Below are 27,711 nucleotides of genomic sequence, written 5' to 3'. Positions count from 1 at the left end.
TGCATGTTTCACTAAGATCTTTGTATAACTGAATTTCCATACTTTGAAAGTCATCATCCCTTGCTTTAAATTCCTTTCTGGAACTCCCTAAAAATAACTGGTATATCATAAACAGAGGAGCGTGAAATCAAATTGGAAAACTCTAGTGACAGCAAATGAACATATACTAACTGCTTCCAATATCAAAATGTATGCATGTATTATTTAAAATAACAGACCTAACTGAGATGCTAACTTGGGAAGAGAGACCAGTGGTGCAGTATGAGTTTATCTGGAATTAAAGTTGTTCTGAACTGAATGAGCAAATAATGGGATGTGGGAGGTAAATGACATAAATCTCTATAGAAAAGCCTGATGTAAAAATGTAAGATCAATTAAAAATGTTTTTAATAACTATTACTAATAACTATCACTTTGTGACATTCTTATGCATTTTGCATACATTATTTCATCTAGTTCTCCCTACAGCCATGTGATAATGCATATTATCTTACCTCAGAATCAAGGAAAATGAAGTTCTGGAACTTGAAGTTATTTAACTTGCCTAAGACCACTTAGTTCATTAGTGGCAGGACTGAAATCAGGTCTGTCTTATTTTGCAAAAGGCATATTCTTTTATTAAACTACTGTGTTTTTCCATGTGTGCCTCTCTTTTTACCCCAAAAATATTCAGCCTTACACCATATAATCATAGAATGGGTAGGACTAGAGAGCACGTTTGACATAACCTAATCTAATTTTCATTTTAAAGCAATTACTGGATCAGGTATAGGTTCCCTTTGAAATGACATCCTGACAAAGGCTGTAGTTTTCTTGTTCCAAAATAAGTATATTACACACACACACACACACACACACACACACACACACACACACACAGTAAAAAGAAAGAGACATCAAATCCGACAAATTCTCTAAAAAGTGGGAAATCCCTGGGAGACAAAATAATTGTTTCGAACTGATTTGGTGGAGGGTTGTGACTTGTAACTGCCTGCTGCTACCCGGGGCACAGAGAGAAAAGTGGAGGCTGTGAAAAGATGGTTAGGGCAAGGCAGTTTTCATTCTGTTCCTGTCTCACCCTGCCATTGCCTGCCCCTCAGAGAAGTCTGGTGGCCTTGACCGCTGGGCAGTATAGGTGTCTACAGGGTTAATTTAGGGCAAAGTGAAAGCTCTGCTGCAATGAGAAACCTGTCAGGCATAAACTAGCTTCAGAACCTAATTACGCCACCCCTTCCCTGCAACCCCAGGACCACAGAGCACAGTCTACAGGGACCCCAAATCCCAATACTGCTTCTCTTCTGTAAAGGAAACTAAAACAGAGAAATCCAAAAATGTTTCAGCCATTATACAGATATTTACTGCCTCAGCCATGACTAAAACCAGTGTTTGATTCTCAATGTTATCAAATGTTATCTAGCACTGGTATCTTTCCAGCCTTATAAAGGCTGACTTTTGGTTTTCTTTTTTTTTCTTTTTTTTTAATTTTAATGAGATATAATTGACATTTAACATTATATAAATTTAATATATACAATGTGATTATCTGATACACATGTAGTGCAAAAGGTTAACCACAATAAGGTTAGTTAACAAATCCTTCACGCACACAATTACCATTTTGTTATTATAAAGAGTATTAAAGCTCTATTCTCATAGCAACTTTTCAGTATAGAATACAGCACTGTGAACTATAGTCACATGCTGTACCTTAGATCTTCAGAGCTTATTTATCACATAACTGAAAGTTTGTACCCTTTGATGAGCTCCCCATTTCCCCCTACAATTTAGCCCCTGACAACCAATCTGTTTTCTGTTTCTATGAGTTATGTTTTTAGAATCCACATCTAATTGAGATTATATGGTATTTTTCTCTGTCTGACTTATTTCTTCCATGTTTCCCCAAAATTAAGACCTAGCCGGACAATCAGCTCTAATGCATCTTTTGGAGAAAAATTAATATAAGACACAGTCTGTGATTATATGGTATGATATGATATGGTATGATATCATATAATAACATATTATTTATTTTTATTTTTATTAATTTACATTATATAATTATAAAATTTTATAATAAAATAAGACCAGGTAAAATTATTTTTTATACTAAAATTATTTTCGGGGAAACACAGTTTTAGCATAATGCCCTCAAGGCTTATCAATGTTGTCAAAAATAAGAGGATGTCTTTCTTTTTTTGACTGAATAATATTCTGTATGTGTGTGTGTGTGTGTGTGTGTGTGTATACCACATTTTCTTTGTCCAGTGATCCATTGATGGATGCATTTGTTATCTCTTATCTGTTTTGGTAATAGCCATTCTAACAGGTATGAGATGATATCTCATTATGGTTTTGATCTGTATTTCCCTGATGTTAGTGATGTTCTTCATGTATTTGTTCTTCATGCACTTGTTTGCGATTTATATTTATTCTTAGAAGAGATGTCTATTCAAGTCCTATGCCGATTTTTAATTGAATTATTTTTTCACTGTTAAGTTATATGGGTTTGTTATATATTTTGGAAATTAATCCTTAATCCTATATAGTTTGCAAATATCTTCTCTCAAACTTTATGTTGCTTTTTAACTTTGTTCATTGTTTCCTTTGCTATGCAAAAGCTTTTTAATTTGATGTAGTTCTACTAGTTGATTTTTGCTCGTTTCTTGTGCTGTGGGTGTAAAAATCATTGCAAAGACTAATGTCAAGAGGCTTTTTTCTTATGTTATCTCCTAGGACTTTTACAAATTCCAATGTTATGTGTAACCTTAATCCATTTTGAATTAAATTTTGCAAATGGTTTAAGATAGGTTTCAATTTCATTCTTTTGCATGAGTACATCCAGTTATCCCAACACTATAGCTGTTCTCCCGTTTTTTGTGCAGTTATTCCTGGGTTTTTTGTTCTACTGTGTTGCTGAAGCTTCTTAGATAGATTCCTGAGCTCTCCCAGAGCTGCTTTTGTTAGTGGACTGCTGTTTAATTGTTGATCATTGTGGGGAGATGGAGGCGGGGATCTTTTACTTTGCCATCTTGGTGACTTCCAGTACTTTCCTTTCTGAAACACAATGCTTGTCTGCCTGTTCCCCTCAGACCCTTTCTGATGTCATGAAAAGAACAAGCGCTAGACAGAAGGAACTTTGATATCAGTCTCCCTCTTCCCTGACTAGGCTACCTTTTAGAAGTAGAAGCGGGTAAAGAGGGTCAAATATATAGTGATGGAAGGATAACTGACTTTGGGTGGTGAGCGCACAATGAGATACATAGAAGATGTATTATAGAATTGTATACTTCAAACCTATGTAATTTTACTAACCATTGTCACCCCAATAAATTTAATTTAATAAAATGTTCGGCAAATCACACACTTTCCTTTAGTTCCTAGGAATTTTTTCTATAAAATGGGTATAATGCTTAATAGCAAGGTGCTGAAGCAGATCTTGGGGATATTTTAAGTTTTAGGATCAGGTTTTGTATGAAAACCCTTCCTCCAATAGCCAAAATCTTTCAATACTCTTTTGTTAAACCTCCATTGACTTTTACATATTTTATGCATTTTGTCTTTGAACTGTTAGATGGAATCCAGCTAAAGTGATGATTTAATAAAGACTGAGACAGCAACCACTGTTAAACATGTTGATGTGTTTTTAACACTGTGTTTTTGGGTTGTTTGGCTCATTATTCAATTCAGTTCAGGAGTTCTCAAGACAAACAGGAAGGCAAAGTCAATAATGTTTGGGAAAATAATTTTGAACAGGGAAGTCAGGAGAATTTCTGCTCAACTCACATCTATTCCACTTTTAGTATAGATAAAGCTGGAATCATAAGAGAAGCTTAGGAAAGATAAAACAGAGTTTTGGTGTCAAAGACAATCCCATCTATATATGTCATTAACTCTGAAAGCAATTCTCTACAAGATGTTGCATAGTTAACATTTCTTTTTTATATTTAACATTTTTTTGATGTTAGTATTTGTCGTTAATCTGTTTATAAAACCCTTCACAACTTACATATTGCATTAAGAGTAGTTTGATAAAATGAACAGGTTTTGAGAGGTTTGGTTAATTTATCATGGATTTCTTTGGAGTACTAAAGTTTTCAAATATGTTTATAGTCTAAATTATATAAAAATTATACAAAATTTACATGTAGCATCCATCTGAAATAGTTTTTTAAAATTATGTCAACAGTAATCCTTTTAAAATCTTGGTTGCTACAGAATCATGGACAAAGCAGAACTTGTGATAAATGTGCTAAGGTTAATATGTTTTCCTACCCAATTTTAAACAAAAGTTGTGTTTTTGTTTTTGTTTTTCTTTCCAGACAGTGCCTCTCAACAGTAATCAAAAAATATGACTCCCATCTGAAATACCTATTCAGAACACAGGTATTAACTTTTGTTACTTCATCTATCAAGTCAATAAGCATTTATTAAGTATCTACTCTTTTTCTAAAACTTTGCAAGTATCTTAAAAATGAAGATGAATAAAGCAGAGGATCTACACTTCAGTGGCTTTCATTCTACCATGGTAAAACAGACAAGTCAATAGATGTGTGTAATAAAGTGTAATAGGTCCTGTGAAAAGACTTATGTGTACGCAGGACACACAAAAGGGGGTTATCAATTTTACTTATTTGATCTGAATGTTGAGAAATGAGTATGCCAGTAAGAAAAGAGGCATGGTGAAGGAAGATAGGGAGCAGGGATAACTTTCAGCAAAGAACAACACGAATGAAAACAGTTGGGAAATAACCTGGTGTGGTTAGGAAACTGTAGGATATTTGGAATGGCTACAATTAGTGTTCAAGGTGAGAGCCTGGAAAGAGACCATAGGAAAGGGGCAAATGGGAGGCAATTTATGTAGGATCTTAAGGGCATTATATTGACAGTTTAATGATGTTCTGATTTATCAGCTGATGACATAGAGCCATTATGCAGGGCAGTAGAATGACAAATGGGTGAATGGTGGAGCACTTCATTAGCCCAAAGAGATGATGAGGGCATTGACAAAAGTTTTACTATAGCAATGGATAGGAAGGGACGGATTCATAATAGGTAAAAATGTGCAATTTACATGATTCAGTGAAAGTCTGTGAGTTACAAAGGAACAAAGGTGCCTAGAATACCTCCAGATTCCTGGCTGTTGACTGACTGCATGGAGACATCAATTCACTAAAATACTGAAGAGAGGAGTTAACTTGGCAGGGGAAAATGATGGATTAGTCCAAGACTACTGAAATTTGGTCACCAGTTGAGCATCCAAATTGTGGTCACCATTAGGCAGATCATTTCTTACAGCTTGTTCCTCCAGGGAAGAGTTAGCCTTTCGCAGATAAAACATCATATGATTATATAAAATTGTATAAGTGAGAGAATGTTTTAAAACAAGTGAGGACTACTTTTTCCATTAAATAATTTGACTCATTATATAAATATAAGTATACAGATCTTAAGTATTAATATTAATAATATTAAGTATTCTAATATTAATAAATAATAAGAGTCTAAAATAATAAATTATATTGCTTGATGTAGATATCAAATGCATGTGTGAATTACACATAGATATTTAAAGACATGGTGATGACACATATGTGACTGATATTCCTCCTCAAAGTGTAATCCTCTCACTCTAACTTCCATTTTCCCTTCTTGTGCCTAGCCTGAATCTGGAAATTTAAAATGTAGAATGGGAAAATAATTCACAATTAGATTGTTTTAAGTCTCATTAAAGTGTCATAATTAGTACTTAGTTCAGCTTGATTCTTTACCTTTATGATAGTCATTCTTTCTGGTGTAGAATTTCAAATTATCAGGTACCCAGGGAAGATTAAGGCTTCATTTCTAGATCATTTATGCATCTTGGTACATATAAATATATTTTTGAGGTTATAATAAACTACTTATATATTAATTTTAATTATCTAAATGGCTCAGTACTGTTCATGTATCATAGACACCTTTTATACACATACACACACACACACACACACACACACACACACACACACACAATTTGTTGAGCTTCTGTAACTGTTCTTATTTCCCAAATACAGAGTTTGACATTACTCATATATGAAGCCTCCAATATTCCCACTTTGAAAGAAACCATTGACTATTGTAAATTTTTCCAACATGACTTAAAAGTTGGCAAAACATCAAAGAAATAGCCTTTATGTTAGCATTGGCAAATAGTTATCATTACCCACATCTGAATTACTTTATAAATAGGCCACAGTGTCTGCAATTTTCCAGATGAACTCCATCCAAAACAATGAGCTTTTTAAATGAGATTCTTACTATGAAGCATCAATAGTATATATGTGAGAAGTGAGGACACGTTATAAAATTATCAATTCACAATTTTGCACTTCTTATTTATTTCACAAATGTTTTAAGTAGCATTTCATCAACGTCAAAAACAGTATCAATTTGAAAAATGTGTTTTTATATTTCCCAAATTTGGATTATTACATGTTAAAAATTAACTAACATAGAGGCTGAATAAATATGACATAAATGTTATTGAATATAAATGTGGATAATTTATATTTCCAATATTTTCTTTCCTCAGGAATGGTTATTTAACATATGTTAGACTTGACTTATTTCAGGTTGGGCATCCTGAAAGTATTTTCCCCTAAACTATTCCTTAATGCCGACTTACTGCAAATTACTGAACTATTTACTCACTAGAATCAACAGAAGTGGAAGTCAGAACCATTCTCTGAAGTTACTAATGTCCTCATTGGAGAAACGGTATATTCACATAATAACACACATAGAGTGTTGTTTATACAGAGTAAAGCAAAGCGAAACCAGATTTCAATCAATTTCTGAAGCATAGTTGGTTCTTCCTAATAGCCTCTAATGTATTGTCTCCATTTTTTTTTTTTTAATATGCCAAGTAGGATTTTTAGAAAAAGTTAGCAATCTCTATCACTGATGACGAATTTAGAATCTAGTAATGGGTGAACTAATTGTAATCTAGAGGGACTGAGAAAAATCTACTCATGTTCAAAATGTGGTTTGGCTTCATGAAACATCTACCTGGTTTGAAAAGATCTAAAAACCTCCAAAGCCTTACCCATCTAGCCCATGACTCAGAGACTATACCAACTAGATAACTAGAAGCATATGGAATCTATATTATTCAAGTTTAACTGACCTAGAGGAAAGCAGAATAATACTTACCTCACACTTTCCCCTCCCCAAAATCCAACTGTATTCAGCCTCTAAACCAAGGATGAAAATTCCATATATAAGTAGAAAGAAAGGGGGCACATAGGGATCTTATTAATATATTTTTAGCTTTTTTAGAACAAAGCTCTCTTAATAACAAGCAGATCCATTGCTGTATATTCAAAAGTTCCAATTTGAAACATAATTTAAACAGAGTGACAGTAAGGGCAGAATTTAGGAGCAGAGATTTCAAAGTCTGATAGATGTATATGCCAACTTTCTGCCAACTCTGGAAGTTTTTAGTTAACCTTCCTAGACTTCATATTATTCATCACTAGAATAAATATAATAAAATACAATGATTTTTTAAAGTTAATGAATCAGTGCATAAAACGTGTGTGTGTAAATATATATACATATATATATATATATATATATATATGTGTGTGTGTGTGTGTGTGTGTGTGTGTATAATTTAGTGTCTGGAAGGTAAAAAGTATTAAAGTGTTCAAGGAAAAATAACTACAAGCGTTACTCTGTTGTTATTAACACTATCAGCAGAGGACTGTATAAGATCCAGAAGAAAAGTATCACAGTACAGATTTGCATTCACAACAGAATATAAGATGTAGGAAAGGATTAAAAAAACATAAGAAAATAGGATAAAATGAACAGGTAACGAAGACCAGTTGAAAGGTCACAAAAAGAGAAGTCAAGGAGATGAAGAGATAAAGCTGGGTCACAAGAAAAATAAAACACACTGGAACCTACCTTAGCAGAAGTAAATGGCAGATTGAAACTACTAAAAGTCAAACCTATTATAGAACACTCCCAACTTGAAGAAAAAGAAAAATGAAAAAGTAAAAGTAAATCTTCAATAAGTAAGGTAATCACCAGCCAACATAATTTGTATTCCTAGCGAGATACAGAAAGCATTGAAGGGTTTGTCAAAGGAAAAACATAATCTGACATTTTATCAGGATTTGTACAGTGAATTATATAATACATGAAGCTCATATAAGATATATACAAATTAAAGAAAAACAATAGAGCTTTGATATGTTTAATATGTTTAGCCATATTAAACATTAGATTTAGGAACAAATATTTTGTTTTAGGAACAAAATATTGCCAATATTATAGTATCTGCCTGTGTGCCACTTCATTTTTTCCTTTTATGTAAGAGGTATGTATCCTTTGATGAAAGGTATTTTGTAGCTTTTCTGCATCATTTCACCACCAAAGAATGCAGCCATTAGCAATATACAGTTTAGGTTTCCATTTAATGCCTACGTAAATGGAATCAAAATTTTTGAGCTATATATCTTTCACTCAGTATTGTTTTGGAGATTTGTCCATATTTTTCCATGTGCTTTTGATTTGTTTATTTTCATTGTATACTACTCAATTAGATGAGTGAACCTCAATTTATCTATTCTATTGTTTATGTACATTTGAGCTAATATGAAGGTTTTTCTAAGGACTATACCTAGTGACATAGACTTACAAGCTTTTACCAAATACTTTGTAATGCCAAAAGTATTACTTTTCTAATGGGGTCATACACATTGCAGGATATATGAGAGTTCTCATTGTCCCATTTTCTCATCAATGAGTGGTATAGTCCAACTTTTTAATGTCTACATAAGGTATCTGTAATGATATCTTACTTCAGCTTTAATTTTCATTTCCCTGACTACTAATAAATTCATGATTCTTTACTCTTTGTAAAGGTAACTCATTTTTTATAATTTACATGTTCAAACTTTTTTTTTTTTCATAGCTGAGGTGCATTTTATTGGTTTTCTATGTTCAAACCTTTTGTTTCTTGTTCTAAATTTCTCTGTTTTTCAAGTAGACTCATGGGAGTTATTTACATATTTACTCTTCTTTTGGTTATGTATATATTGTATCTTCTGCTAGTTGGTGGATTGTCTTTTCATGTTCATTACGATGTCTTATTATTGCATCAACCTTAATTTACATAAAATAAAATAAACTCAGCTAATAAGTAGGGATAACTTATGACAACAAAAAAGTAAAAGGGGAGAGAGTAAAGTTCTGAACCTGAGATAAGAAACATGCTCAAGAAAAAGGACTACTGCAAATATGAAACTTTCTTTTCCAAAAACTTAATAGTAACCACTCAAAAAAAATTCAGAACTGAAATTGTAACATAAAAAAAGAAGAAACAGGATGAAAAATCATAGAATTCCACTACATTGAAATATCAGACAGCAACAAAAAGACAAAGAAACAATGAAGACATTGAGACAACAGAAAACAAAAGGTAGAATGATAGGAAATCCTCATTTATCAATAATCACCCTAAATATAAATGGATTGAACTCTCCAATAAAAAGGCACAGAGCAGCATATTGGATCAAAAAACAAAACCCAACTATATGCTGTCTCCAAGAGACACATCTCAGCTACAAGGACAAATACAGACTCAAAGTGAAATGGTGGAGTTTGCTACTCCAAGAAAATTGTATTAAGAGAAAAGCAGGTGTACCAATACTGATATCAGATGAAACAGACTTCATGATAAAAAAGGTAACAAGAGACAAAAATGGATATTTCATAATGATAAAGGGGACTATACAACAAGAAGACATAACAGTCATCAATATTTATGCCCCCCAATCAGGGAACACAAAAGTATATAAAGTAAATACTAAAAGAAATAAAGGGAGAAATTGACCAAAACACAATTATAGTAGGGGACCTAAATACATCACTGACAACCATGGATAGATCATCCCAACAGAAAATAAATAAGGATATATCAGCCCTAAATGACACATTCGATGAAATGTACATAATTGACATTTATAGAGCATTTCATCCTAGAACATCAGACTATACATTCTTTTCTAGTGTACATGGAACATTCTCAAGGATAGACCATATACTGGGACATAAAACTAGCCTTAGCAAAATTAAGAAGATTGAAATCATACCAAGCCTATCCCCTGATCACAAGGCCTTGAAATTGGACATTAACTGCAAAAAGAAAGCAGAAAAAAACCAAAAACATGTGGAGATTAAACAACATGCTATTAAAAAACAACTGGGTCAAAGAATAAATAAGAGGAGACATCAAAATATACATAGAAAAAAATGAGAATGAAACTACATCTTATCAAAATTATTGGGATACAGCAAAAGCAGTAATAAGAGGGCAATTTATATCATTACAGGCCTCTCTCAAGAAAGAAAAAAAAAATCCCAGATAAACAACCTCACATTACACCTTAAAGAACCAGAAAAAGAAGAACAAATGAAACCCAAAGTCAGCAGAAGAAAGGAAATAACAAAAATTAGAGCAGAACTAAATGAAATAGAGAACAAAAAGATAATAGAAAAAAGAATAATGCAACAAAGAGCTGGTTCTTTGAAAAGATTAATAAAATTGACAAACCCTTGGCTAGACTCACTGAGATAAAAAGAGAAAAGATATAAACAAATAAAATCAGAAATGAAAGAGGAGAAGTAACCACGGATGCCACAGAAATACAAAGGATCATCCAAGAATACGATGAAGGACTATATGCCACCAAATTCAATAACCTAGAAGAAATGGACAAGTTCTTAGAAACATACAGACTTCCTAGATCGAATCACGAAGAACTGGAAAATCTAAATAGACCAATCATAGTAAGGAAATTGAATCAGTCATCCAAAACCTCCCAAAAGCAAAAGTCCAGGACCAGATGGCTTCACTAGTGAATTCTACCAAACATTCAAAGAGGATCTAACACCTGTCCTCCTCAAACTTTTCCAAAAATATTGAAGAAGAGGCAATACTCCCTAACTCATTTAATGAGAGCAACATTACCCTGATACCAAAATCTGGTAAGAATAACACAAAAAACAAAAGTTACAGACCAATATCTCTGATGAATACAGATGCAAAAATCCTAAACAAAATTCTAGGAAATCGAATACAACAACACATTAAAAAGATTATACATCACAATAAGTGGGGTTCATCCCAGGGGCACAAGGATGGTTCAACATATGTAAATCGATCAATCTGATACACCACATAAACAAAATAAAAGATAAAAATCATATGATTTTATCAATAGATGTAGAAAAAGCATTTGACAAGATATAACATCCATTTATGATTAAAACACTTAATAAAATGGATATAGAAGGAAAATACCTTAACATAATAAAGGCTATATATGACAAACCCTCAGCTAATATCATAATTGACATTGAAAAATTGAAACCCTTTGCTCTACGTCCAGGAACAAGACAGGGTTGTCCTCTATCACCACTGTTATTCAATACAATATTGGAAGCCTTAGCCAGAGCAATCAGGCAAGAGAAAGAAATAAAAGGCATCTGATTAGGAATGAAGAAGTTAAATTGTCACCTTTTGCAGATGACATGATACTTTAAACAGAAAACCCTAAAGACTCCACCAAAAAAGCTATTAGAAACCATAAACAAATACAGTAAAGTTGCCAGCTACAAAATCAACATAAAAAATCCATTTTATCCCTATATACTAACAATGAAATATCAGAAAAAGAAATTTTAAAAAAATTCCTTTTGCAATTGCAACAAAAAGAATAAAATACCAAAGAATAAACTTAACCAAGGATGTGAAGGACCTATACACTGAAAACTATAAGACACTTAAAAAAAAAAATTAAAGACACAAAGAAATGGAAAGATGTTCCATATTCATGGATTGGAAGAATCAACATAGTTAAAATGGCCATATTACCCGAAGCAATATACAGATTTAATGCAATCCCCATCAAAACCCCAATGGCATTTTTTAAAGAAATAGAACCAAAAAAAAAATCATCAGATTTGTATAGAACCACAAAAGACTCTGAATAGCCAAAGCAATCCTAAGAAAAAAGAATAATGCTGGAGGTATCACATTCCCTGACATCAGCTTGTACTACAGAGCAACAATAATCAAAACAGCATGGTATTGGCAGAAAAACAGACGCACAAACCAATGGAATAGAATTGAAAACCCAGGAATAAACCCACATAAATATGGACAGGCAATTTTCGACAAAGGAGTCAAAAACATACAATGGAGAAAAGACAGACTCTTCAATAAATGGTGCTAGGAGAATTGGAAAACCACATGCAAAAGAATGAAACTAGACTGCTGTCTGTCACCATGTACTAAAATTAGCTCAAATGGATCAAAGACCTAAACATAAGGCCTGAAATGACAAACTGTATAGAAGAAAACATAAGTACTAAACTTATGGACCTTGGATTCAAAGAGGATTTTATGAATTTGACCTCAAAGGCAAGGGAAGTAAAAGCTAAAATAAATGAGTGGGACTATATCAAATTTAAAAAAACACACATCTACACAGCAAAAGAAACCATTGACAAAATAAAGAGGCAAGCAACCAAATGGGAGAAGATTATTACAAACAATGCCTCCAATAAAAAAACAAAACTAATATCCAAAATATATAAGGAACTCATACAACTCAACAACAAAAAGCAATCAACCAAATAAAAAAATGGACAGAGGACCTGAGTAGACATTTCTCTAAAAAGGACATACAGATGGCAAATATGAAAAGATGCTCAACATCACTAATCAGCAGAGAAAGGCAAATAAAAACCACAATGAGGTATCACCTCACACCGGTTAGAATGGCTGTCATCAACAAGACAAATAATAACAAGTGTTGAAGAGGCTATAGAGGAAAAGGAACATACACTGTTCCTTACCCTCATACACTATTAGTAGGATTGCAGATTGGTGCAGCTGCTATGAAAGGCAGTGTGGAGGTTCTCAAAAAATTAAGAATAGAATTAACATATAACCCAGCAATCTCTTTCATGCATACAGATATACTCCAAAAATCTGAAAACATTTATCCACAAAGATATATGTGCTCCTATGTTCGCTGCATCTTTATTTACAGTGACCAAAATATGGATACAACCAAAGTGCCCTATGATAGATAATTGGATAAAGCAGATGTGGTATATATACATAATGGAATACTACTCTGCCATAAGAAAAGATGAGATAGTGCTATTTGCAACAACATGGATGGATCTTGAGATTATTATGCTAAGCGAAATAAATCAGACAGAAAAAGTCGAGAACCCTATGACTTCACTAATAGATGGGATATAAAACTGAAAACAACAAAGGAACAGGACAAACAAAAACTCATGTTTGAGTTGACACAGAGGGTAATGGGGGTGAGAGGGTTGTAGATGAGGGTAAAGGGGGTCAAATATATGGTAATGGAAGGAGAACTGACTTAGAGTGGTGAACACACAATGTGATATATAGAAGATGTATTGCAGAATTGTACCCTTGAAACTTATATAATTTTACTAACCATTGTCACCCCAATAAATTTTAATTTTAAAAAAATATGTAAATATATATATATATATATATATATATATATATATATATACTCAGTTAACTGTACAGTTTGACTCGTTTTGAAAATGTATTAGGTTGGTGCAAAAGTAATTGAGTTTTTGTAATAATTTTTAACCTTTTAAATTGCAATTACTTTTGCACCAATCTTATATATCTCCAACAGAATTTTACTAGAAATGATAAGAACAGAATCCTTGCCTTGTTGTTAATCTTAGGAAAAAAGTTATAGCCTTTCACCATCGAGTGTGAAGTTATTTTGAGGTTATGTAGATATGGTATGAAGTTAGTTGCTCTTTACTAGGCTGAAGAAGTTTCCTTCTATTCCTACTTTGCTAAAAGTTTGTATCATGTAATAGGTGTGGTAAAGAGAGTTCTATGTTGTAATGATCAACCATAGCCTTAGACAGACTGTGGTCCTAAGCCTCAAGACTGGAACTTGAAGAGGATGCCTGCCCCTCCATATGTGCCTTTAATCTGCAGTGAGTCTAGTACAGGAGAGTTTTCTGCCTCCTCTCTCAATGGTACCTGACCTCTGATTGATGTCCATGTAGGATCCCAGAGTCAAGGCAGGGTCTCCTGCCCGTTCCCCAGGAGCAAAACGCTTTTGTTTTTACTTTGCCCCCATCAGCAAAGGATCTTCAGCTCTGTCTACCTCTTCCCTAGAGTCAGACTGGTTTTCTACCACTTCCCCTCCCCCCAAAACAAGAGTTTATTTTGCCTGGGATAAGGATGACAGAGGGTGTCCTGTCCCTCCCAGTATCACTTTCCTAATACTATCAACCAGCAGCTTAAGGCCTTTATTTCTTATGAGAGAAGGCTCCACAGAAGCAAGCAGGGCTTCGTGCCTATCCTGCAGACTCAGCTGGTCACCTCCTACATGCCAGCACCACAGAATGCACCTTCATTTTCCTGCACTGCCTTCAATATTTTCCTTGAACAACTAGTAGGTGTCCATAGAAAAGAGCTTGCAAATGAGTGTAATCTCTCCTTGTGTCTTAAACTCCCAAATTTTCCAAATGCACATGTTGGCTCACACCTGGCTTTTAAGAATTTGTTAAAATTTTAATTGATTTATTCTTACCCTTTTGTATAGTGGCCACATCTTTTTCCTGTGCTCTGCCAAAGGTCAGACTTCGTGTGCCCCATCTCTCCTTGAAGCAGTTTATCACTCTTTGGAATTCAGTTTACTTGGTTACCTTGTGACTTCAAATCTCTAATGGGGTCAGAAAAAATAATGACTTTGTACGTTATTTGCCTTTTTTCATTGTTACAGTGGTACCAAAGTTCTATATCTTAAGCTGAAATGGAATTCCAAAGACTATTTTTAGTCTTTAAGGAACAAGCAATATATAATAGCACTAACCACTGAACATGGAAAGAAAATCCTTCTAAATTCTCAATTTGTCTCCAAATTCATTAATTGAATTTGATAATTTTCAGTAAGTCAATATAAACAGAAATTCATTAAGGTTTATTTAAAACCTGAAAAATGGTAAGCCGTTACATGGCTGTTTAATATTACTTTGGTCTCCGTCACAGCTAAATGAAAGAGGGGAGGAAACTTATGCTGTTTTGTTTTGTTCTCCAGAAAGATGCAGAGGAGAAAAGTTTGTCACCAATCGTCTCCAGTGTTCAAAATACTTTTAAGGTAAGCTTAATATCTAAAGCACTAGAATGTTACTTCTTCAGGGTCTATGATACAGCAAATATTTCCTAAGATAGGCTTGCAATATAGCACACAAACTAACATCACAGCACGGTTATCAGTTCTCATTAACTCAAAGATTCATAGGGTTAGAAAGCATTTAGAGGTAGTCTAGTTGAAATTCCTATGTAATGCAAAAATCTCCTCTGAACATGACTGATTGCTTGCATACCCGTAATGTGGAGGAACTCTCTACTGACAGGGCAGCCTATCAATTTTTAAACAAATAATGTTTGCAAATGTTTTTCTAATATTGAGTCAGAATGAATGTCTCTAAATTTACAACCATTTCTTCTAATTTATCGTTCCAGATCTATTTACAATAAATCTAATACGCTTTTCATTTGAAAGGCCATCAAATACTTGAATATGACTGTCTTACTTCCTTTTTCTTCTTTCCAAGCTAAAATTTCCATCAACTACCTTTACCTTTTTTTCCATTAAACTGTCATCCTATGGCTTATGTCTCAGCACTATGTCTTCTCTACCTTTGACCAAATTTCTTCCTCTATCATCCAAATATCAGACATTCTGAAACGTCATTTACCCAGCTTTCAAATTTTCTTTCTATATTCTTTCTCTGGAATATCATATCCAAATTCTCAGCCAGGTATCACCTCTATGAAAATAGTGCTCAAATCCAGCTTTAGTATCTCTCGAAATCAGGCACTAATGTTGTTTTGTGTCCATAGAATCTCTCATATGGTGAATCCCTCATCATGGGATTTGTAAATTTTAGACTGATTATTACCCTCACCAGTGTGTGTGTGTGCAGGTGTGTGCATGTGCATTCACATATGCGCATTTTCTTCTCCCTCCTTTCACAGGTGACAATCTATACAGTGTCAGGGGTTTATTCAGAGACTTCAGCTCCAGCTCTGCCCCTTTCCCTACCTATACCAACTAGTTTAGATCTAAAATTTCAGCTCTTGTCCCATGTTAGCAGTAAAACCAATCTCTAATCCTGAAGGCCTAAATCTAGTCTGATATTTCCCTCAGGCCATTGCAACATCAATGTTGAAACTATTGCTGCTGACTTAAGTTCCCTCTTTAAATTTCTGTCACTCAGAGATTCATTCCATCCTTATTTTGGGCTAAGCTATACATTTACATTTGTTCTTATAGTTCACCTAGTATTTATATGACTGTGTGTGTGGGTGGGGGGAGTGTGTGTGTTTTCTCAGTACAACAGCTGCTAGAGCTAGAACCCATTGCATTTCCACATATCTGAAGGCTGTGTCTACTTGGTTGTCCCCTTGTAAGCTCAAGCTCTGTGTATCAAAATCTATATGCATAACAATGCCACCAAAAATCTTCCCATATTACCTGTTTTCCTGCCATAATTAATGGCACCCTATCTTCCTGGTTTCCCAAGTATGAAGTTTTAGAATCAATTAAATCCGACCTTTCTGTTGGTCCTCACTTCCAGTTAATCAAAAAGTTAATGCTATTATTGCAGTGTTTCACTTAATATATTCTAGCTATTTTAGTGATGAATATAATGAATAGTTTATCTTTCAGAATTTTTGAAGATTAAATGAGATAAACCGATCAGATAAGAAGCAATGCAAACCAGAGTAAGAGATGAAGTAAATTAGCTACCAAGTGATCCAAGTCAACCCAGCATTTGCATTTTACCTAGTAATATTTTATTGATTTCCATAAATTCACGTCACATATATACTTAGAAAGTATGAATGAAAACTAAACATAGGACCTAACATGTACCCATCTCATAGGTTTTATGAGTTTTTAATTTTCTTTTTATTAGTTATCTGGGCATATACAGTATCTGATTTCTTTTATAAACTAAAAAAAATCTATGTGAATAGATAAAAATGAACTAAACAAAAATGAATTAATTAGCTAAAATTTAGCCCTTATTCTCTTTTAGGCACTATTTCATATGTGATCTTATTTAGTCATTACAACAATCCTATAATTAATTATTACTATCCCAATTTTACGGAAGAGGGAACTCAGGCCCACAGAAGTTAAAAAATTTGATAATGGTCATAGATAGGAATGGGGCAGAACCAAGATATTAATACACATAACCTGACTGCAAAAATGAACATAAAGCCTACAAAACATAAAGCAAAAATGAACATAAAGCCTACAAAAATTCATAAAGTTTTGAATGAGTATATTAACAGTATATTAATAGTTGGGCTGCTTTGTGAAAATACAGTTTTTCAAGTCCAGTCTCAAATGTGGTCCCCCAAACAAACTCCATGTATATAAACTTATATACTTGGCACCTGTATATAAACTTATATACTTGTATGTAAACTTATATACTTGGCACATGTGGTTGGACTCTGAACTTTCTTGTTATGGAGAGTATGTCTTTCAGTTTAATTTAATAATGAAGTAGCTGTTCAGGCAGCTATATCATAATACTGATTCATATTAAGGTCAGACATGAGTAAAACAACTAACTTTTTTCCTTATGAATTACTCATACATTTTTCTTTACCATATTATAATTGAGTGGTTGTTTTTTTCTTAATCTGTGAAAGATAAAAATGTATCCTAATTAAATTGTATCTTCTTACTTTTAGCTCATGAATCAAGTCTGTTAACATTTTTAGAATTCGGATTGTGTCTTTCATAGTATTAATTAGTTATCCTTCCTAGGTTTTTGTTATCAGTTTTCAGTGTTTAGGAAATCACATATAAGAGGTTTGGCAACATATTAAAAAGTTTTGCTTTTCCACAAAAGAAACAAAATTGTATTCCCTCAATATAATACTCATTTTGTGTCTTTGTAGTGATAATATGTTAAGAAAATAATCTAGAATAAGTAGTTAAAATATTTTTATGTTGTGAATTCATATTTCTGTGTGGGGATAAAAGGGGGGGAATATTTCCCCCCATTTTTAAATAAACTGTTGTAATCTTCCATTAGAATGACTGTGATGCTGGTGACAGAGCTGATATTTGAAAAGCAACCATCATGCATAGTATTGACAAAATACATATAAATATTGTAGAGTGAAGGTGATTAGTACAGAATTAAAGAAGAAAGAGATGTTTCTCAACATAGTTAATGGTAATGTACAGAAAAGAGGAGGTCAAAATAGAGCAGGGTTTTTTTTTTATGTAACTTATTTAACAACATGTGAAAGCTGAGAAATGAAAAAAAAAAAAAAAAACTAATGAAAAATTCTTAAAACTGTCACCATAAAATTTCTGTATAACTATTTTAAGTGCAGCCAGCAATTTTGATTTTAAGAGTTGGTCACTACTATAAATTATACTTATCAGTAATTTTTTGAAACATCAGTTGGTTTAAGGATAGTAAAATCAAACGTTTACCTAACACTCCAACACCAAATATTATTGTCCCAAGTTCGTTCTGAACTCTGCAAATCTGATTTTTAATAATTTTGTCTTCCTGTACACTGCTTACAAAAACAGATGCATTGTGAAGCTCTACAGGATCTGTTGTCTGTTCCCTTGTTTACAAAGTATTTTGCAGAAACCAGACTGTCTCTCTCTTTCATTCTTTCTCTCTTCCTCCCTCCCCCTCCCTCTACCTCATTTCCTCCTCACCATCTACCCACTCCTTCTCTCCCATTTTATTTCAGATAATGTTAAATTAGAGTTGATATATGCATATATAATCATAATAGTCCTATTTTTGAGTATTCACTCAATGCAAATTGTGGCTCAGGCAACAGGATAACCAGTCTTGAGAATCTTCTTTTTACATGGGAACAAACAACCACATTTTATTCTATTTCCTCTTCATAGAAACAGAGGTAGTTTAAATATAAATTAGTGTCCTCTCAATTTCAATAAACTGTAAGCTATGACTCTTTTCGTCTACAGCAAAATGTGAATAAGATTATTGAAGAAGTGAAAAATATATGCAGTGTTCTGGGATGTGTGGAGACCAAGCAAATTACAGATGCTGTAAATGAACTAAATCTAATTCTTCAGAGAAAAGCAGAGGTAAATATACTCATTTATTACACAGTAATAATTTTAAACCCGAATTCAATAATTAATTAAAGAGCGTGAAAGACTTGACTATACTATATATGTGTGTACGTATATTTCAATCATTTTGGAGTAATGGAAACTTGACTCTATTACACAAAGGGATTTAATTAAATTAAAAGGAAATTTCTCACACCTTTGAAGTTTGTAACTACAATATAATTTCCAAGAGAGATTGAAATCAATCCTACAATCTAACTAGATGAACTTGCTTATATAATAATATTCACAGACAAGTGTTTGTATAGATTCTTAATGGCTCTCACGTGCACCAGTATATTAAGGTGTAAGTGTTCATGCTTATGTGGACAAGCACGTAGGTAGAAAAGAAGAAATCAGTTTCTGTGGCATCTTTTGCTGACTTTGCAATGCACACTGCTTGTATGATCCCACCTCCTGTAATGATTACCTGTTTTTTTGTATTCTTTCAGTTTAAAAAAAATGAGTATTACATGATTTTTTTTTTAATCTCAGAAATCCGATGAAAATGTGATTATTGCCCAAGAAGAAGAATAGGAAATCTGGTCTGATGAATTAATTCAATGTTATTATTAGTTTAGCAAGGGATAAAGCAGAAATATATGATGCTTATGATGATTACAATAAAATTAATAATAGTAACTAATACTTGACAATAAATTGCAATAATAAAAGTTTAACTTATATATTACTTAACTTATTTTTATTTCATTTCAATTCATCCTCATACAAATGCACAGAGTAGGTATTTTAATGTTCATTTCATTATTAAAATCTGATGCGTACACAGCTTGTGTATAGAGCATTAATAAGTGACAAAATAAAGATTTGAACTCAGGCCTCCATACACCCTCTAGTGTATGTTAAACTTCATAAATGGGAGTGAATACATGCATCCTTACCAGCATGGGAAGAAACAGCAGAGATTATATTACCTTGAATATGCCAGCCTTGAAATTTCAAAAAGATTGATTTAGAAAGAGGACATTTATATTTATATTTATATGTATATATGTATGTGTATGTGTATATATATATATATATATATATATATCAATGTGTTTATTGTTTCAAACAAGTGGGTCTGTAAAAAATTAGTAATTTCCTAAAGTCGGACCTTCTATGTCTTATTTTAATTAGAAGTTGCCTTTTTTATAATTTGATAGTAATAATGAATGCAGAAATTTAAATAACTTATTTGCATACATGAAGAGTGACAGTGACTCTGATGAGCAATGGAGTCACACTACTAAAAGACTTTCAAGATAAACATTCATTAATAAGTAAAAGTGAAGACATCAAAATTTAAACAATATAATGAATAAATCTTAAAATTCAATGCCTGAGATAGCTATGCATTTATTTCCTTAATTATTTTTTAATGGGGAAATATCTACTCTTATACTTTCCAATGATAGAAGGAAATGAAATAACCATGTAGTCTCCAAAATTGTTTTCATGTGTAGATATTAAGACCATGGTTTTCACAAATGATAACAAGGTAAGAAATCTGATGTGATCACATCTAATCTGATCATATTTTTCTATTCTGTATAACAGTGGGAAAATTATACTATAGTTTTGAAAAGCCTACCACCAATATGTTATGAAAATAAGTATTTTGATAAACTCAAAAACTTGTTTATTACAAAACGCTAAGAACTACCTTCCAATAGCTGAAGTTAAGTCAGGATAACAAGGTAATGAAAATTAACTTTCAATAAGCAATTAGTTTCTCTTAGACTATCACATTTTAGAGACATTACAAGCACCTAGAATGGATGATAAACTAAAAGAGCTCAGAGTCATGCAAATATGATTTGAATTCCTGATTTGCCCCTTTCTAGCTGGATATCCTTTGGAAAATTAATTCATTTCTCTGAGTTTCAGTTTTCCTCATCTCTAAAACAGAAAACTAAAACAAAATTTACAAAGTGCTTGTCAGTGTTAAAAATAATGTTAATAATTTGTATGAAATATTATGTTACCTAAGTGTTAGAAATAATGTTAATAAATACATTCATGTAAAATAATGTTAATAATAATCCAGATGCTAGTGTACTGAATGAGAGTCATGACTGTTATGGAGGTAGTGGGGATGGTGCTGGGGGTGGTTTTTGAAGATCTTCCCCAAATGGTCAAGATGATGCTAGTTCACAGGAGCACCACTTAGGCCCCCATTATCCTAGGACCATTGATTATAGCCAGCCTCATGACAAATGTGAGCCTTTGCCACTAGAGATGACCAGATGTATGAATGTGAACACATGCCTTTCCATCTGTTAAGACCACCTGGTTGTTCCTCCATTTTTATGTCCAGCTCTCAGTGAATCAACAGAAACAAATAACTGGTCAAAGAATGAGGAAAACATAATTTTAGGATGAATCACTGCAAATAATGTTCAAGTATTGCTAGATATAAAATCTTTACTTTTAAAACATTCATTTTCTGAAACTCCCTAAAAGAACACAAATGACAACATTCTCTGAAATATCAACCTTTCAATATATCTACAGCCAAAAGAATCCTTCAAGAAGAAATTGAGTATTTCCTAGGAAAGCTATGAACAATTTTAATTCTCAAGGAAAGTTGACATTCACATTTCTTACATACTTATAAGCACTCAGTTGTATGTGATTATTCATGCATAGAAATGAAGAAAAGAGTTGACGATTATCAGGTTTATTTCATATATGTCAATGGCCAAAATCGATAGCTCCATATACCCTAATAAACAGATTCTACTTATTCTGAGCACACTTTAAAAGTTTGCTTATTCTACGTCACTTTCATTCAGACTTTTGTTCATCTTTTTCCATCCTATCATAACTGTGAGCCCACCTACATAAGGATGTTGGCACAAATAGTAAGTATATTTTACAGAACTTGAGCAGTAACCAACTGCAGTTAACAATGGCAAAGTAGTTCAGTCTATCCACCCACCACGAACCAAAATTAAAGAAATACTGAGAAATATGAGTCTTCTGCCAACTAACTCAAACTTGAGATGCTTTCCTTTCTTGCAGCTGCATTTTTTGGTCAACTTGCAAGAGACTATTTCCTGCCACACAGGGCAGTGATTAGGTATTTATTAAACATAAGTTTTGGCAAGATAAAGACTTATATCGGAAATGCAGTTATACTCTAGTCCATCCTCCCACTCAGCACTGGAAACAATTTTCCATCCTTCAAAATTATACTCCAGAATCTCACATAGTATGTTTTAATTAAATGCTCATACAATAAACGAATCACAAAGTGAAAAATATGGCCTTACACATCGTTCTGTAAGTGGATGTCATGGTGATTTCAAAATACAAGTTTTTATTTTTGAATATATTGAATTCTACTTAAGTCAAGCTAACATCTTCAATAGTCTCACCCACATGGATGGGGTAAAGATCTTATGTGTAGGTGTTAAGCCTAGGGTTTAAAACTCTGCTTAGAGGAAATATTTTACCCAAGAGAAATGCTTCTAAAAGGTTCATGTGAATGATGCTTTTAAGTAAAAAGTTATATATACAGTTAGTTATATTTTAAACATGATAAAAGTGTTTTCTCTCTAGAAGACTACTGTAGCAAGCTTCTTGTTATAGGAAAACAAGTATTCTCTCGTTGATTTGTTTGAGAAATTGGGTTTTCTATTAATTGGATTTATGTAAAATCAAACTTGTCAAAGCAAAATTTTAAAAAATTTAGTGTCATTTAAAATAGACCTTATTAAAAAATTGAAGTTGCTTTTGGACTGAAACCTTATTTTTAGTGAATCTATGAATCATCTTATATAGTTTTCATAATAATGAAGTTATAACCAGCAAGTCCTAAACCACTAAAGTAATCTAGGTCTCTAACAAAAATAACCACAAATAAGCAAGGCAGTAAATACGTAAACAAAACCATCATACTAATGAATGTGAACATAAACAACCACAAAAAAATAAATTTCAAATATTTTCATTTAAATTTAGGATATGACCTTGAGTGTTTTACTATCATTTATTTAACCTCCTAAAAATACAGAAAAACAATGAACTCCATAGTAAATCTGTATGATATTGCCCACTTACATCAAGCCCTCCTTTTGATGCAGCACAAAGCTTACATCTGAATAACTGCTAATGATAAGAACTGAACACACTAAACAGAATTAGAAATGCACTTATGTCAAAAGATTAGTCATTGTTGTGGAAGGGGGGCTGAGCTTAGGCAATACTGTAGAAGTGTTCTAATAATAATAATAAGACTGAGTTTATTCTAGAAATTTCTTTAAAAACAAAACAAACAAACAAACAAAAAACCCTAAGTTGTTCTTTACAACATTTAGGCTTTTCTTTCATCTTATAATTTAGATTCCCTCTGTTTAATAAGTAACATTTATATATGATACCAAGAAATACATTGTATTTTTATCATGCTAGAGAAATTTTAGTTTTTAGATTTGGGATACTATTGGTGTGATGGTTTTGTGAATTTGTTTTCTGAATAAGAGTGTCTTTGCACATATTTTTCTTTTTCAGCATTTTCATCAAAATTCAGAGACTTCAGAAAAAGGTAAAACATACATGTACTCAATTTTAAAAAAAACAACAAGTAATAGAACCAAAGATGATTTATTTTTTTCAATTTTCATCCAAATATTATGGTAACACACACAAAATCTTTGGGGGGAAAATTATTTGCTAAAACTTTTTACTGATGAAAGTGATTATCCTGCAAGTGAATAACTATCCACACTCTCTGAACTTTTAGCCTGACATTTAAAAAAAAAAAAGGAAAAAACCCAAGAGATCTATAAAAATTAAAGGAATACTGAAAATATCCTTATGACCCTTTCAGAAACTGTAAAATTTTATTTAGCTAATTATATTTTGATGTAAAAATGTCAGGACAGTAACAGATGTCTTTCTTCAAAGTCACTAATTTCAAATTTAAAGTCAAGTTCTATTTGAAGGAAAAATTTAACATAACAAGTAGGAGGATTAGGTTCTGGAATAAGTAGTGTTCACAGAGGCTCTGAGTCTATAAAATTGCAAGCCACAGAAGGACTTTTCCTCTGTAGAAAACAGTGCATGTGTGACAGTGCGATGTAGAGAAAAGAGAAGAGCACAGGGGCCTGCAATCTGGCAGAACTGATTTTGAATTTCAACTCTGACACTTTTTGACTTTGTGAACTTAGAGAGTTAAACTCTTTGATCTTCAGTTTTCCTAATATACATAGAAGATAAAATAGTATTTAATGAGCAGGGCGTGGTAAGGGTCATTCTTGTTTGCACTGCCAAAATGAGGAAACAAAGAAGTGTGTCCCAAATGAAAAATTGGAGAATAATCCAGAAAAAGAACTAAATGAAATGGAGGTAAGCAATCTACCAGAGACAAAGTTCAAAACAATGCTTATAAGGATGCTCAAGGAACTTAGTGAAAACTTCAACAAAGAGATAGCAAGCATAAAAAAAGTACAGAAACTATAAAAAAGAACCAGTCAAAAGTGAAGAATATAATAACTGAAATGAAGAATTCACTAAAAGGAATCACCAGCCAACTAGATGAAACAGAGAACTGAACTAGCGATTTGAAAGACAAGGTAGCATAAAATACCCAATCAGAACAATAAAGAGAAAAAAAGAATGTTAAAAATTGAGGATAGTTTGAGATCTCCAGGACAACATCAAGCATAACAACATTCACATCATAAGGGTACCAGAAGGAGAAGGGGGAAAGCAAGAGATTGAGAACAAATTTGAAGATATAATGACTGAAAACTTTCCTAAGCTGGCAAAGAAGTAGACATACAAGTCCAGGAAGCGCAGAGTCCCAAACAAGATGAATCCAAACAGGCCCACACCAACACACATTATAATTAGAATGGCAAAGGTTAAAGACAAAGAGAGAATCCTAAAAGCAGCAAGAAAAAAGCAACTAGTAACCTATAAGGGAGCTCCCATAAGATTGTCAGCTGATGTCTCAACAGAAACTTTGCAGGCCAGAAGGGATTGGCAAAAAATATTCAAAGTGATGAAAAGCAAGTACCTACAATCAAGGATACTCTACCCAGCAAGGTTATCATTTAAAATTGAAGGGTAGATAAAGAACCTCCCAGACAAGAAAAAGCTGAAGGAATTCATCACCACCAAACCAGTATTACAAGGAACGTTACAAGGACTTCTCTAAGATGGAAAAAATAAAGATCAAAATTATTAATAATAAAATGGCAATAGCTACATATCTATCAACAATTACTTCAATGTAATTGCATGAAATGTTCCACTCAAAAGACATAGGAGGGGTGAATGGATAAGAAAACAAAATCCTCACATATGCTGCCTACAAGAAACTCACTTCAGATTGAAAGACACAAACAGGTGGAAAGTAAAGGGATGTAAAAAGATATTTCATAAAAATGGAAACAAAAACAAACAACAAAAAAAAAGCTGGGGTAGCAATATTTACCATGTTTCCCCGAAAATAAGTCCTAGCCAGACCTTCAGCTCTAATGTGTCTTTTGGAGAAAAAAATTAATATAAGACCCAGTCTTATATTTATATAAGACCGGGAATAATATAATATAATATAATATAATATAATATAATATAATATAATATAATATAATATAATATATAATACTGGGTATAATATGATATAATACCATGTCTTATATTAATTTTTGCTCCAAAAGATGCATTAAAGCTGGTGGTACGGCTAGTTCTCATTTTCGGGGAAACACGGTATACCAGACAAAACAGACTTTAAAACAAAGACTATAATAAAAGATAAAGAAGGACCCAGTAATCCCACTTCTGGGTATTGATCTGAAGAAATCCAAAACACTACTTCGAGGAGACGTGTATATCCATATGTACATTGCAGCATTGTTTACAATGGCCAAGATGTGGAGGCAGCCTGGGTGTCCATCAATGGAAAAATGGATAAAAAGGAGGAGTACATATATACAATGGGATATTGCTCGGCCATGGAAGGGAATCGGTTCTTGCCATCCGCAGCGGCATGGGTGGACCTGGAGGGTATTGTGCCAGACAGAGTGGTGTGTCAGACAGAGAAAGACAGATGAAATGTGATTTTGCTATTATGTGGAATCTAAAGAACGAAATAAACAAAATAGAAACAAACTCATAGATGCAGAAAACATTTTGATGGCTACTGGTAGGAGGGGGTTGAGAATGGGTGAAAAAGGGGAAGGGATTAAGAAGTACAAAAGGTATTATAGTTACAAAGTAGTCATGGAGATGTAAAGTAAAGCATAGGGAATATAGTCAATGGTAATAACTATAGTGCCAGGTGGGTACTAGATTAGTCAGGGGAATCACTTCTTAAATTACATAAACATTTAACCACTATGCTATACATCTGAAATTAATTTAAAATAATACTGAATGCCAACTGTAATTGAAAAAATTTAAAAGGGGTGGTAAAGGTGAAGGGCAATAAGTGGTCCAAATTTCCAGGTATAAAACAAATAAGCCATGGGGATATAACGTACAGCATAGGGAACATAGTCAATAATATTATGATAGCGTGGTACGGTGTCAGATGGTTGCTGGACTTATCATAGTGACTACTTCTTCAGCTGTATAAATCTTGAGTAACTATGTGTATCCCTGAAATAATGTAATATTGTATGGTAGCTATATTTTTAATAAAAATATTTTTAAAAACTACACACAAATGTTCCCAGAGACTTATATTCTATGCTAAATCATCATAGATTCTAATGAATACATTTTAATTACATATCGTCATCGTTTATTTCATACTATAACATTTTCCCAAGAAAATCAGGTATAATGAACATTATTTCTCCATATTTCACCACCAAGCCCAGTATCTTGAGTTCTTAATACATTTCTGATGATGTTTGAAAAGCACCATTCATTGGGAATGCTGAAAATAAAGCATAATGCATATGCACAACTCTCTATAATACCTGGAAGAAGATTATAACCAAGAACTGTAGTTCTGCCCCAAAAGTAGAGTTTGAGTAATTAATGAAATAAGTAAGATTCCTCACAATATATGCTGGGGCTTGAATTAATAAGATCTCTGATCCAACTTTATGATTCACTTAAGATGTGTATTTATTTACACTAGAATGGGTATTATTAACAAGAAGTTTGTGCTTCCTGCTTCAGAGTACAAATAGTATAATTTGGGGACCGTGAAACAAGATGTTTCTATAAATTTATAATTTTCTGACGCCTGTTGTTCAGGAGAATCCCTGTTGGTTGGCCTCCAGAGTGTGATGACGCCTCTTTTAGGACTATTTTTATGTTCCTTTACTCTTCTGTCTCATTAATTGCTACTGCTGATTTCTCAGAGAATTTTAATTAGACTTCTTTTATTGTGCTTTGTCCCCTCAGGCTGTTTCAACAAAGGGCACAATTTTAGAAGTACCACAAGTAAGTAAAATTTGGCCAT

The 27,711-nt window shown here is 32.9% G+C and overlaps 1 protein-coding gene across 1 annotated transcript in view; it reads left to right on the top strand.

The window, feature by feature from the left end:
* The window catches only part of PIK3C2G (phosphatidylinositol-4-phosphate 3-kinase catalytic subunit type 2 gamma), a 276,245-nt gene that overhangs the window by 45,389 nt on the left and 203,145 nt on the right, over positions 1–27,711 (top strand). Inside the window, exons 8-11 of the mRNA XM_019744695.2 lie at positions 4,320–4,383; positions 15,177–15,236; positions 19,131–19,253; positions 23,799–23,832. Coding sequence (XP_019600254.2) covers positions 4,320–4,383; positions 15,177–15,236; positions 19,131–19,253; positions 23,799–23,832 — 281 coding nt within the window. The remainder of the gene's footprint in view (positions 1–4,319; positions 4,384–15,176; positions 15,237–19,130; positions 19,254–23,798; positions 23,833–27,711) is intronic.

This window comes from Rhinolophus sinicus, linkage group LG02 (assembly GCF_036562045.2).
Source record: "Rhinolophus sinicus isolate RSC01 linkage group LG02, ASM3656204v1, whole genome shotgun sequence".
In the NCBI taxonomy this organism is placed as follows: Eukaryota; Metazoa; Chordata; class Mammalia; order Chiroptera; family Rhinolophidae; genus Rhinolophus; species Rhinolophus sinicus.
Note: the sequence above shows the minus strand (reverse complement) of the source record. Positions and strands in the feature narration are given on the sequence as shown.